The sequence below is a fragment of the Vombatus ursinus genome, unplaced genomic scaffold (assembly GCF_900497805.2).
Source record: "Vombatus ursinus unplaced genomic scaffold, bare-nosed wombat genome assembly UNPS02008961.1, whole genome shotgun sequence".
Classification (NCBI taxonomy): Eukaryota; Metazoa; Chordata; class Mammalia; order Diprotodontia; family Vombatidae; genus Vombatus; species Vombatus ursinus.
The window spans coordinates 3,415,770-3,430,055 of NW_020948739.1; the positions used below are offsets into that span (position 1 = coordinate 3,415,770).

Below are 14,286 nucleotides of genomic sequence, written 5' to 3' on the forward strand. Positions count from 1 at the left end.
CTGCCTGCGGTTCTCTTGTGGGAGCTCAGATTTCTGGGAGTTTATCTTTTAGAAAGAAGTTTTCAGCCTCAAGTTTTCTATCACATGCTCATACTTTACCCAGGCTAAAGAATACAGGAACATAAACAGATAAAAATCTCTCCTAAATTGTTCTTAAAAATTGAGAGGGGAGAAAGTGGATTTTGCTGAACTAAAGTTGCCTTTTGGAATGGGGACTTTCAAGGTTTGCCCAGAGCTTTTATTATAAAACATAAAATTTCCTATTCAGCTGTGCAAGAACGATTCAACTTTAGAATTTACAAAGCAGTCTATACTTGCCAAAGAGGGATTTTTTTAAAGCTTGTGTCTGATATTTATGGCCATGGTTTTTCTAGGTACTTAGCATAATAAAATCATCTTTATGAGCACTAATTCTGGTTAACATCATTGGGAACTGGCACCATTTGTCTTTTGGCCCTCCAACTAAATGCCCCTCCCTGCCCTTGCTTGGCCTTCCTCTGGCCCTTGTCTGAGAGAGCTTGCTCTCTTGGGTAAGTCATCCTCATGCACCTTGCTGGTTACCTAGGACCTAGGCCTTCAAAGCACTCACCCCAAACGCTTCTCAGTGCAATGCTCCTTGCTGTTTCCAGGCCTATTGAGATTTATTTGTCTCTTCACAAACCTGCAGCCTGGAGGCTACATGTGGTTTTTTTAGGTCCTCAAGTGCAGCCCTTTGAATGAATCCAAACTTCATAAGTCAAAGAGCCGCACTTATGGACCTAGAGGGCCACAAGTGGCTTCAAGGCCTCAGGTTCCCCACCTCTGCCTTAGAAGGTAGCAATTATTACTACTACTATTTGTACTTCTACTTCTTCTTCTACTCCTATTACTACTACTACAACTAGCTAGCTATTTATACAGTACCCACTATGTTCCAGGTAGGGTATATGAGGTGTTTAGGGAGGACTAGCTCCTCTGGTGTGAGGGCTTGCTGAGTCCTTTTCAAGGCTGTTCATTCATCTTTGTGTCTACCTGTCACCTAACTCTCACCTGTGACTCCAAGAAGTTGTAGCATGTGCAATGGCCATGCCCCAGTAAAACCATCTGGGCAGATGAGCTAAACCAAGTTGAGAATAACCAACATGGCCTGAAACCCATCAGTAGGTTAGGTGGATGTCTACCTCAAGCATGTGAAGACTTCCTCAATCAGAATGGGTAGATGAGAATAGCTTGTTCCAGTGGCCACGAAGCAGGTGCTGTGGAGTGCTTAAAGCTTGATCGGACATCAAAGATACCAAGATCATCCACTGCATCCTAGGGCCATCACCAGTCATCTTGACTTTTGTCCTGCGGCTAGACTTTGATGACTCTAGAAGAGAGAGTGAGGCTGACGACTTTGTGCGACTCTGCCTCACTTAAATCCAATTCACCCATGAGTCAACATCATTCATGATGTCATTGGTCCTCTTGGAAAATGAAGATCAAACAACAACTATGTTCCAGGCACTGAGCTAAGCACTTTATAAATATTATCTCATTTGATTCTCACAACAACCCTGGAAGGTAGGTACTACTTTATCCCCATTTTACAGCTGAAGAAACTGAGGCAAACAGATGTTAAGTGACTTGCTCAGGATCACACAGCTAGTTGGTATGTGAAAATGGATTTGAACTCAGGTCTTCCTGATTCCAGACCCAGTGCTCTTTCTAGTTTGCCTGACACCTAGCTCTCCTAACTAATCTGATTAACTGCTCTCGTTAATGGGAGAAGGTTAAAGGAAGCACTCAGAGCTCAGACATTTTAGCAAAGGCCTTCTGGAGATACTGTCCTTACTTTTGTCACTGAATCCAAACCAAGAGAGTGACTTAAAAGGGGGAATTTCTGGTAATTTAGGATCATGGATTTAGAGCTGGTTTGAGATGCCATCTAGACCAACCTCCTCGCTCTTTAGGATGAGGGAACTGAGATCCAGAGAACTGAAGTGATTTGTCCAAGGTCACACAGGTAGTAAAGTGTGGAAAATCCTTCTGGCTACAAATCCAGAACTCCTTCCACTGCTCCTCAGTGTCTCAGCCCTGTAAACTAGAGCGTGGTTCTAATGGAAAACAGAAACTTACTTTGGCTTTTAAAGTCCTTCATAACCTGACCCCACCCTCCTCCCCACCTTTCTAGTCTTCTTACAACTCCCACACCCTTCTCACACAATCTGTGATCCAGTGACGCTGGCTTCCTTGCTATTCCTGAAACAAAACATCTCCCAATGCTAGGCATTTTCATTGGCTATCACCCATAGCTGGAACTCAGTTCCTCTAACTCTTAGCTTCCCTGGCTTCCTTCAAGTCTCAACTAAAGTCCCACCACCTTCAAGAATCCTTTCCCCATCCCCTTTAATGCTAGTCCCTTCCTTGCATGATTACACCCAATTTATCCTCTCAGTATCTTATTTGTACAGTGTTTGCAAGTTGTCTCACCCAGTTATATAGTCTCTACAGGTACTCGGTGTTTTTCTTATAAAGGGAATATTTCTGCCAGAATGACCCCATGGATTTGGATGGGATCTGTTTGATGTTGTATACTAGCCAAGTTGTTCATTTCTTTCCTTCTTTTTTTTTTTTAGATTTAAATGTAAATCCATTGGAAACATTTAAGTATTTTGAATCCACGTTCTGAAGCATAACAGGTTGTAGTTGGTGGCCAAATAATATTTTTCCAAAGGCTCCAGATTATCTAGGCAGTGTAGACAGGGACTTGCTGAACTAAAAATTGAGAGCCAAAGGTTTAGTACTTACCATCCCAGACACAGGGTCATAGATATAGAAGCTGGAAGGACCTTAGAGGTCACCAAGTTCAACCACCTAGTTTTATTGATGTGAAAATAGAGATCTAGCCAAGTTAAGTGACTTGCTGAAGGTCACACAATAAGTCAAGTTAAAAAGCGTTTATTAAGCACCACCTACTTTGCACCAGGCACTATCCTAAGTCCTGGGGATACAAAGAAAGGCAAAAGCAGTCTCTGCCCTCAAAACGCTCACAGTCTATTCGGGGAGAATACATGCAAACAACTATGTACAAACAAGATAGGAATAAGATTAATTGGAGGTAATCTCAGGGGGAAGGCACTGGCCTTAATGGGGACTGCGGAAAGATTCTTGCACATCAGGTGAGACTTCAACTGAGATTTGAAGGATGGCAGGGAAGTCAGGAGGTGGAGATGAGGAGGGAAAAAGGAAAAGCACATTTAAGGTATAGTCTCTGTGAAAAGCAGTTCTGCCTTAGTCCCAGAGTAGGGTGTAAATGCTAGACCTACATAGCTAAATTTAGCGTTTGTAACTGGGTTGCCAAAGAAACTTTTTCCTGATTGAAAGAAAACCGTCTCTAGAGTCTTGGACAGACATGATTTTTTTCCTTAGGCTTTTCTGATGGGGGAAAAAAAACTCTTAGACAGAACACCCTTTTTTAAAAAGGATGGAAGGAGGGCAGCTAGATGGCACAGTGGATAGAGCACCGGCCCTGAAGTCTGGAGGACCTGAATTCAAATCCGGCCTCAGATCAAACACTTAACACGTATTAGCTGGGGGACCTTGGGCAAGTCACTTAACCCCTATTGCCTCACTAAAAAAAAAAAAAAAAAAAAAAAAAAAGGATGGAAGGGACAGGAGCTCTCTAGTAATTAATGCATAATACCTGATCAATCAAACAGAAAGTTTAGCCTTTTGTTCTGAAACCCAAAGTCACTGCTAAACTGAAGAAGCTCTTTTTCCAAGAAGAGTCAGCATGAATTCTATTTAGGCTTACGAAGTAAATCTAGAAATAGGTTGAACATTGCTAAATTATATGTCAGGTTTAGTGAAGAAAATTATTTTGTATCTATCTTTATATTTCTTTAAATATTACTCATAGTTTACTGCTTTGATATTTCTATATTACATGTACTTCTAAGCATCTATGACCTCATTGATGTGGGCACTCCCTCCACTAGTGTAGGTTATAACTCATCCACACTTACTCATCTTATATAATTCTTGCTCATGTAGTTCCTTAACTCCCTTCCACATGATCTGCCTATGGTACTTGAAGCCTTTCTCCAGGTAAGTTAACATTTTCTAGGTATTAGCATTGTTAGATATAATATCTGTTATTAGAGATAACATTTGCTGTCTCTCCCTCTTAATACATGACTGACTCACTTTCCAAAGACTAGCCCAGAAATAGGAAAGATCTAAGTTCAAGTTCTACTAGCTATATGACCTTAAAACAGCACCTAGAACATAGTAATCATTTAGCAAATGCTTTTTTTTTCATTCATTGATTGATTAATTAACATTCTGTTGTCTATGCTCACCACATTGCTACTTGAGTCACCTGAAAGTTTGTCATGGAGCAGCTGGAAGATCACTTAAAATGCTAATCAATTTCACAAATGTAAACTTTGTAACTCAGTCTTCTGTCTTCTTCTTGTTCAATTCTGGTCCCTGCTCACCAGCCATCTACAGGGGCTGTTCAAAATATGTATCCTGGTGGACCAATTCAATGGGCTGCCCATGAGATTGTAGATCATAATCTCAGGAATATACATTCTTCATCCTCATGGTTTTTCTTTTTTTTTTTCTTCTAAATAGCATTTTATTTTTTTTCCAATTACATGTAAAGACAATTTTTAACATTTATTTTTATGTAAACTTTTGGCTCCAACTTTTTTTCACTCTCTAAGTAAGCAATTTGATATAGGTGCTATGGTATAAAATATATTGCCATATTAGTCATGTTGTGAAAGAAACATCAAAAGAAAAAAACATGAAAAAAATAAATAAAATGAAAATAGTACACTTCGATTTGCATCCAGACTCCATTGGTTCTTTCTCTAGATGTGGAGAGCATTTTTCATCGTGAGTCTTTTGGAATTGTCTTAGATCATTGTATTTCTGAGAAGGGCTAAGTCAATCATAGTTGATCATCATGCAATGTTGCTGTTACTGTGTACAATGATCTTCTGGTTCTGCTCACTTCCATGGTTTTTCCTATAAGGATTACTAGGCTGCTTTCTTCTTCTGAATGACTCTGGATCTCACTGAAAAGGCCCTGTAGTATTCTGAGGCTTGATTCAAGCAATTCAACAAAGACTGCGTACATGCAAGGCCCTGGTACTAGGCACTAGAACTTCAAAGACAAAAATGGAACAATTTCTGCCCTCTATGAGCTTATTTTCTCCTGGGTTTTGTGACATGTATATAGATAAATATATCCAAGCTTCTCCCTAAAACAAAGTCCTATCCTTTTAACAACAGTATTCTTCTGATGAAGCTGTATAGAATTGTGAGACACGGCATAAAATAGCTAGCATTTATATAGTGCTTTAAAGTTTATGAAATGTTTTACATATGTTACATCATTTAATCATCATATCAGCCTTGTGAGATACAGGCTATTATTATTCTTATTTTATAGATAGGGAAACTGAGGCTGAGGGAAGTTAAGTGACATGCCCAAGGCCACAGGACAAGTCACAGAACAGGTAGGATTAGAATTCAGGACTTGCTAACTCCAAGTCCAACACTCTTGCAATACACTGCCCTGCTTAGCTACCTAAGAATGTCACAGTTCTGAAGCATTAAAGTTGTGGGTCATTGGAGAGGTGCTGCATGGTAGACATGAGCGGGCTGTTTTAGCTGCCAAGAATCACACAAGAGAAGAGGCATTGAGGGTACTATCAGAGAGAGGTATGAACTGAAAAGAAAGTGGGCCAGTGATGCAGTGAGAATGATAGAGCACCACTGCTCCATTGATATCCATGCAATGTCAAGTATAAGATGGCCTGCCAGATGGTGGTTGGACCCTTTGCAGAGGATTTTACAGGATAACATCATCCACAATGAGAGGACAAGGGTGGATTTCCATATCCAATGTTTTTAAAGATGACAAAACTTTATTTGAAAATGTAAAAACCATTCTTAGGTCAAGGGTGGCACAAAAACAGGCCTGAGGATTTGGCTAAAGGCCATAGTTTGCCTCTTATTTTGATGAACCACGGAACCATAGATTTAGGCCAGGAAAAGGAATAACAGCCTAGAGAAACTTTGCCTTCCGACTTCACCAAACTCTTCCAAGCCCCATTTCTTTTAGAGATCTTGGAGGAGAAGATTACTGTGGTCCCAACCCCCGAGGCCTTCCAAGTCACCTCTGGGATTATAAATCATAGTGGTGACACTCAAAGAAGTTTGACTTCAAAGTCCTTTGTCCCCTACTTGGGTTTTATTACCAGTACAGAAAGAACCTGCCCCATGGGGTGAAAAACACTAGAAAATCACTGGTGTTTTTCAAAAGCCTAAGCTATCATTTGAAAACATCTGTATTGGTTTCTGATTGAAGTGCCCATTTCCAGAAAAACACTGCAGTTGTTTTCTCAAAACCCAATCTGTGTCCATTGCATCGTATTTGTTTAATTAAATTAATCCCCCGCTACATTTTCCTTTCAGCCTGTACAAATACCCCTGGTCATAAATCCCAGAGACTATAAAAACAGCATGAAAGAACAAGAACAAAAGCCAACTGGAAAGCTTTCATTTGAGGCAAAGGGGTTGCTGATTCCCGAGTGTAAATGTAAAGGGGGCTTATCTTCGTGTTGGACAGGAACTACCTAATCATTAAACAAAATTCTGGTTTGACTTTGTCAACAGCCTTGTTCTTAATAGGGTCATTTTTCTAGCAATAATCATAGCTATCAAAACCTTCTAATTTTTACAGAAGAGGAAATTAGGACCTAGAAAAATTCAGTGACTTGCCCAAGGTTACATAGGTAAGTAAGCCATCCAGCCAGGATTTGAACCCCTGCTTCCAAATCCAGTGCTATTTACTCTATGCCATACAGTCACTTCACAATGCATTACCACACTATGGTGCATCATGAAGACACATGGGGATGTCATGACCTGACTTTCGTCACCCTCAGGGGCTGTCTGCTTGCCTGCCACATTTCTGGCTTCAAATGCTTCCACACCCAGATTTCAGTCTTCCAAAGCCAAAAGCCCCAAAGTTCCTCCAAAGGCCCACATGCAAATCAAACAGGATCATCAAGATGAAAAGGATGCCTGCCTCCAACGGCTGATATCACCACACTTGTGGTTAATCCAGTCAACAGGAAAATGTGGCCAGAGAGAGCTGAAGTTCATAACAGGAGACTAAATGAAGCATATTTCATGAAGCTACTGAATTCAATAATCCCTGCTCCTGGACCCAGCATTTCTTCTTGGATCCAGAATAGGCATCTCCAAAGTGGAGACAATGACCTGACCCCAAGGGGTATGGGATCAACCAATTAGAGGTGGGAGGATGGGACCCTCCCTGTGACAGCCAGTCATGGGGCCTTACCTCTAATTCAACCCATGCCTAGCCTTTTCGCCTAAAACTCTGTCCTGTCCTTCCAATGGCAAGCTCCCTTCTTCTGAACTGGTTGCGGCCTCAAGGCCACAGGTTCCCTATCCTGACTAACCACTACCCAGCCGCCTACAGAGCAGCTACGTAGTTGTCCCTGGAAAAATTTCACACACACACACACACACACACACACACACACACAAATACCACACACACACATCCACATACATGCACACACATATGCACACATGCATACACACATGCATATCTCTCTTCTGACCCCCAGATCACCTCATGACTAGGGCACACACCCCTCAGAGTGTCAGTTCTGCTCTCTGGGGCATTGACTGATAAGCAAAAGCAATCCTCATCTCCCCTTTTCCAGTTAGTTGGGACAGAGTGAGCTCTATAGGATGAGCAGGCATGGAAGGGCAGTCATCTGAATCTCAGAATTTGTTCCATTATTTTCCCTCTCAAACCCTACGCTTCTTCCAAACTTCTCTATTACTGCCAAAAGATCAACCATCCTTTTAATTGCCTAGTTTTACAACCTTGGTATCATCTTTGACTCCTCAGTCTCCCCTTTGATTATCTACAATTTATCTTGTATATAGCTAGTTGTTTGCATGTCTCCCATTAGACTGACTGTGAGCTTCTTGAGAGAAGGAGCCGTTTTTTGCCTTTCTTTGTAACCCCAGCCCTTAGCACAGCGCCTGACACATAATAAGCTCTTCATATATGTTTATTGACCTGTTGACTGGCCTACTATTCAGAGCTAGAAGACTCAAAAAAAAAAAAAAAAAGAAAGACAACAAATCCAAGTGACTAGGCAATAGGAAGCATAGGAAATGAGTTCATGGGTGATAGATCCAAATCTGAGGGGCAGAAGGTGGTCTATCTGTGCAGAGGAAGCTTGGGGGTATTTCTCCATGGAAGGAGAAATATGGAAAACAGACAACTCATAGTTTGGACGCTACAAGGAGACAGCTTGAGCCAATGCCCTGAGCTGGCCATACTGACTCCTTCACTTAGCAACTAATGAGATGTGAGGTTTGGAATTTTTTTGAATAACATTTTATTTTTTCCCAATTACATGTAAAAACAATTTTGAACATTCGTTTTTAAAAATTTTGAGTTCCAAATTCTCTCCCTCCTTCCCCGTCCTCCTTTCTGATAGGACAATAAATCTGTTATGTTATGCATGTGCAATTATGTAAAACATACCTCCATATTAGTCACATTGTAAAAGAAGACATAGACCAAAGTAAAAAAACCCACAAAAAAAAATTAAATGAAAAATAGGATCCTTTGATCTGCATTCAGATTCCATTAGTTCTTTCTAATGAGATGTTTATAGTGATTTAGGAGCTTTCCCTTGGACCACTCCATGAGAAGAACGGAGTATTATTATTAACCCCATTTACACATGTGAGAACTGAAGCCTAGAAACACCACGAAATGACTTTCCCGGTTCAGAATTTAAACTTTTGATTCAAATCTAACACACTTTCCACAATATCAGAAGACTTACCATTTATTAAACAGATAAATTTCTCTTTATTATATTGAACAAACAACTCCAGGAATGTTTTCTGATTTCCCCCAGGCTCTAATGGGGAAATCAATAGCAAATTCAATTCTCTTACATGAGTCAAACCATCTTCTGTGCTGGGAAAGAGCATTATAAAAAGAGCTTGTTTGTTGAATGGAAAGAATGAATCAGTGATGGATTGATGACATCCTTGACCTTTATTACCCTTTAATATACCTTTAAGTTCCAATCTCACAAATATATTCTTGTAAATGCATTCCCATAGTTTTTGTTTTTTGTTTGTTTGTTTGTTTGTTTTTGAGTAAAGAGACAGGGCTTATCAGCACCTTGTGAGCACTTAGCAAGTGTTGACCGAACAATAATGATAAGAATCCAGGCCCCTTTAATAATGTGCATTCTCTAGCACTCTCCTCTAGCTTTTCCATTTATCATTTTCCCCTTGGCTATTTATTAGGGAAAATAAACAGAGGGAGAGACAGTTTCAGAATTTATTTTTGTAATAAACACTGGTATTTATATAGCACTTTGAAGTTTGCAGAGCACTTTCTGCCATTTCATCAGAGCCTCACAGCAATACTGTAAAGACAGAACTACGGGTACTATTATCCCTATGTTACAGATGAGAAAAGTGAGGCCAAGAGAAATTAAATGACTTGTCCATGGCATTTGTTACCTTGACATAACTAATAAAAGTCAGAAGTGGGATTTGAAGCCAGGTCTTCGTGTCCAGTCAACAAGTATATATTAAGCCTTACTATGTGTCAGGCATTTTCTTAAGGCTTGAGGAAAAGAAATACAAGCAGAAAGATGGTCCCCGCCCTCAAGAAGCTTACGTATTTTTTGGAGGCAATCAAGGTTAAGTGACTTGCCCAGGGTCACACAACTAGTAAATATCTAAGATGTGATTTGAACTCAGGTCCTCCTGACTCCAGGGCCTGTGCTCTATCTACTGCTCCCCCTAGCTGCCCCAAGGAGTTTACATTCTATTGAGAGAAGATAACAAATAAAAGGAAGTTGAAAAGGTTAAGAGGAAGAGTTGAAGATACCTGGGGCATTGTAGAAAAAGTCTGGGAGAGTCAGGAGTACAGCCTGGAGAGGAATGAAACCATAGTTGTCCTGAATGGCCTTCTTAAAATGGCAGTTCTGGAAGGAAGCATTCAATAAGAGGGAAGGGCCACAAGGGAAAGGTGCTTTCAATGTGTGAAGTTCATGGGTGTAGTGAGCTTCCAGGGTAAAGAAGCTTCTGGAACATTATAGAGAAGATCTAGGAGACTCAGGAGTATAACCCAGAGAGGAATGAAGAAATAATTATGACTCCATTTCCAGCACACCAATTACTGCACCACATTTACCCCTAAGATGTATTTGACAAGGAATGTATCCTGATGGGCTGATATAAGCTCAGGAATTCTTGGGTCTGTCATTAGTTATATGGGCCATTTAACTTCCCTCTGCCTCATTTTCCTTATCTATAAAATGTGAATGACCGTGTTGATCCATGGTGGGGTGGAAGGGTGGTAGAAAATCAGATGGAAGTGATAGAGGTCAAGATATGGTTTGGTTTCAAAGTATTTTTAAATTTATAAGGGGAAGAACTATGTCTATGGTGTTGTTTTTGTACTGTACCTAACTGGATGCTTGCTGCAGGGACAGTAGGCATTCAAAAAGTATTTGGTGGCAGTGGTGATTTAAAGTGATGAAGAACTGTTCCTTAGATTGTCTTGTAGTTTGAGACCCCTGAAGATAAAGCTGTGTCTGTGGTCTCCATGTAGTCATCTTCTAATTGCCTGACCCTGTGTTTCAGTTCAGGATCTATGTGAAATGCAGGACCATGCCTGTGAGCAGATATGCGTGAACGTTCCCGGATCCTACGTATGCCAGTGCTATAATGGTTACAACCTCGCTGAAGATGGGAAGAAATGTGTCAGTGAGTATTGATCCTAAACTGGTGTATTATGGAAGAATCAGGTGAAGGGAAGGGAAAAGAGGGGACCAAGGTAAGAAGGCACCCTTTGTGTTTCCAAGTCAATAGTTAGAGCGGTTTGGGTTTAAGCCCCACCCCATCCTCCATCAGATAGAAGCTGATAGCCTCACAGGCTTTTTCATAGGCACAGAGACAAGAATGGAAAGTATCTCAAAAGACATTCCCCTGGAATGGAACTGGTCTGTTCTTCCAAGGTTGCCTTCATAGCCCAAGCGGCCAAAACCAGAAGAGTAGGGCACCATTTAAAGTGAAAATAAACCATCATATTCATTCTGAAATTAGAAAATATGGCCACAATTGGATCAGGTAGAAAGCAGACCCTTGAAAAGAGATTTTTCCATCAGCTGTTAGTTAAACTAGATGGTCTCTGAGGAATGAGAGAGGGTAGGAGTATGTGGTTAATTGGATTTGGAACAAAGTTCTGGGAGATGCTGGAAACCTAACTGAGGATAAGCATATTGATATAGGGAGATGTGTAGGTAATGCTAAATTTGGAATGTCATAGAATAAGCACCCAATAGTTTAACTTAACCTTTTGGAGATTCTCTTTGCAACTTATTGTGATTTGACATTCACTTGGCACATGATAATTAAGAGATAACAGTGACAAGATTACCTAGGAGCTAAATTAGCCAAGTTAGCTAATAAGCCAGACTTATTAATAGTTATTTTCCTCTTGCCCATAAGTAGAGAAGACTACTCATCCTCTTCCCCAGATATTGCTCCCAAGCAGAGAATGAGAGAGAGTGGATCATGGAAGAATACAAATGGGCTTCAGAGATCATCAGGTTGAATTTACACCTACATAGAAATACTCTTTACAGCATCCCAATGACTGGTCAGTCATCCAACCTCACCATCAACCAGTTGCAGTGATGGGTTACTTAACTACTTTCTGAAGTAGTCTACTCCATTTTTGGCGGGTTTTTTTGGTGGGCATTTGGGGTTAAGTGACTTGTCCAGGGTCACACAGCTAGTAAGTGTCAAGTGTCTGAGGCTGGATTTGAACTCAGGTGCTCCTGACTCCAAGGCTGGAGCTCTATCTACTGCATCTCCTAGCTTCTCTTCTACTCCATTTTAAAATAGCTCTGTTAGGAATTTTGTCCTTAGGTTGGGCTGGGGTCCATCTCTACATCTTCTATCTACTGCTCCTAGAACTGTCCTCTGGGCCAAATAAAACAAATCTGATTCAACTCAGTTCAACTCAGGAAGCATTCATTAAATGCTTATTACATGCAAGGCACTGGGGAAATAAAAAGACAAAATGACAAACAGTCCCTGCTTTCAGGGGGCTTACATTCTGTGCACCTCTCTTCCACATATTCCCCTTTGAATAATTCAAGAGAGTGATCATGTCATCTCTTCTCAAAATTAAATATCCCTAACCCTAGTTCCTTCAATCAAATCTTTTGATATAGTTTAAAATCAGTCAGTCAGTCAGGGCACAAGTGTTTACTGAGCACCTATTATGTGCTAGGCACTAAGCTTCACCATCTTGGTCACTCTCTTACTCTGAACACTCTTCAGATTCTGAAAGTCCTTCCTATAGGAATCAGCAAGTGAACAAGCATTGTGCCAGGCACTGTACTAAGTGCTGGGTATACACATAACAGTAAAAAGAAGGGTAGGACTTGCCCTCATGGAGCTTACATTCTAATGGGGAAAGATAACACATGAAAGGGGGAGCTGGACAATTTGGAGTGGGGAGAAGGATATGCCCACACAGGCACATAGTGACTGTGTCCAGAGAATCAAGAATAGCTGGTCTGAGCCCTTTCCCAAGAAGGGAAGAACTCTTTCAGGAAGACTTTCCACAGAAAAAAGGGACCTACAGGAGTTGAATGGATGTCTGATAAAAGCATAATAAGTTGGAAAATTACTTTATTGATTCTGGAAAGGCTTGTGTTAGCATTTTTGGTTATATCACCCTGCTGGGTCTTGCTGAGCTTGCAGTCCACTAAAACCCCAAATGTTGTTGGGTTTTTTTTTTATTGGAACTTCTGTCAAGGCCTGCCTTTCTCAATCAGTACTTCTGTAGTTAATTTTCTTTTACCCAAAGTGCAGAACTTTATACTTATCCCTATTAAATGTTATTAAATTGGGTCCATATCAACAGCCTGCCAAGATCTTTTTCTGACTTAACACTACCGTCTGAGTTATTATCCCCTCACAGGTCTAGGTCATCTACAATTTTTGAAAAGCATGTCACCTGTGCTTTCATACAAGTCATTAACAATTTTGTTGAACAGAATGGGGCCGAGGACACTTAAGAACCTCATTTCAGGTTGACCTTATTCTGATAATCAATATTCTTTGAGCTCAGTCATTCCCACTAATCCAAATCCACTTACATTGTACTATCATCCAGTCCACATCTCTCCATCTTGTCCACGAGACAGATTTTATCAAATGCCTAGATAAAATGTAGGCATATTATGGCTATATTGATTTCCGGATACACCAGTATCCTGCCAAAAAAGGCAACAAATTCAGGTGGCATGACTTGTTCTTGATAAATGAAGGCTAGCTCTTGCTGACTCCTACTTCCCTAAATGCTTACAAGCTATCATTTTAATAATATATTCAAGAATTTTGCTAGAAATCAAAGTCAAGTTCACTGGCTTATAGTTAAAAGAATACTAATAATAACAGCTAGCATTTATATAGTGCTTTATGGTTTGCAAAACACTTTATAAATATTATCCCATTTTATCTTTACAACAACCCTGGGAAGTAGACAACTCCCAGGCAAGTGAGGCTGAGGGAGGTTAAATGATTTCTCCATGGTCACATAACTAATAAATGTCTGAAGGAGAACTTGAACTAGGGACTTCCTGAATCTAAGTCCAGCATCCTATTCATTGTATCACCTTTTATTGTTTAGTCATTTTGGTCATATCTGACTCTTGATGACCCCATTTGGGTTTTCTTGGCAAAGATACTGGATTGGTTGGCCATTTCCTTCTTCAGCTCATTTTACAGATGAGGAAACAGGTAAACAGAGTTAAGTAACTTGCCCAGCATCACACAGCTAAGCGTTTGAGGCTGGATTTGAACTCAGTAAGATGAGTCTTCCTGATTCCAGGTCCAATGCTCTATTCACTACACCACCCAGTTGCCCATTGTATCACCCAGCTGCTTCAAATTTTCCTTCATTCCCCCCCCCTTTGCAAAACCAGAACCACATGGCCCAACTCTCCACCTATGGCACATTTCCTACCCTTCACTATTCTTCCAAGGTTGTTGACAACAGGGCAGTCGTCATATCCAAAAGTTCTTTCAGAGCCTTGGGATTTAATTTGCCTTAATTTTTGGCTTTGCATTCCCAGCACCCAGCACAGAGCTCTGAACATGTTTTGTAACCAACTGTTATTCAAAGTCCTTCATAACATTTTCCCC

General features: G+C 40.5%; 1 protein-coding gene across 3 annotated transcripts in view; it reads left to right on the forward strand.

Moving 5' to 3' along the window:
- The window catches only part of MATN2 (matrilin 2), a 206,736-nt gene that overhangs the window by 110,226 nt on the left and 82,224 nt on the right, over positions 1–14,286 (forward strand). For all 3 annotated transcript variants that reach the window (XM_027849872.1, XM_027849873.1, XM_027849874.1), the window contains exon 5: positions 10,708–10,830. In XM_027849872.1, coding sequence (XP_027705673.1) covers positions 10,708–10,830 — 123 coding nt within the window. The remainder of the gene's footprint in view (positions 1–10,707; positions 10,831–14,286) is intronic.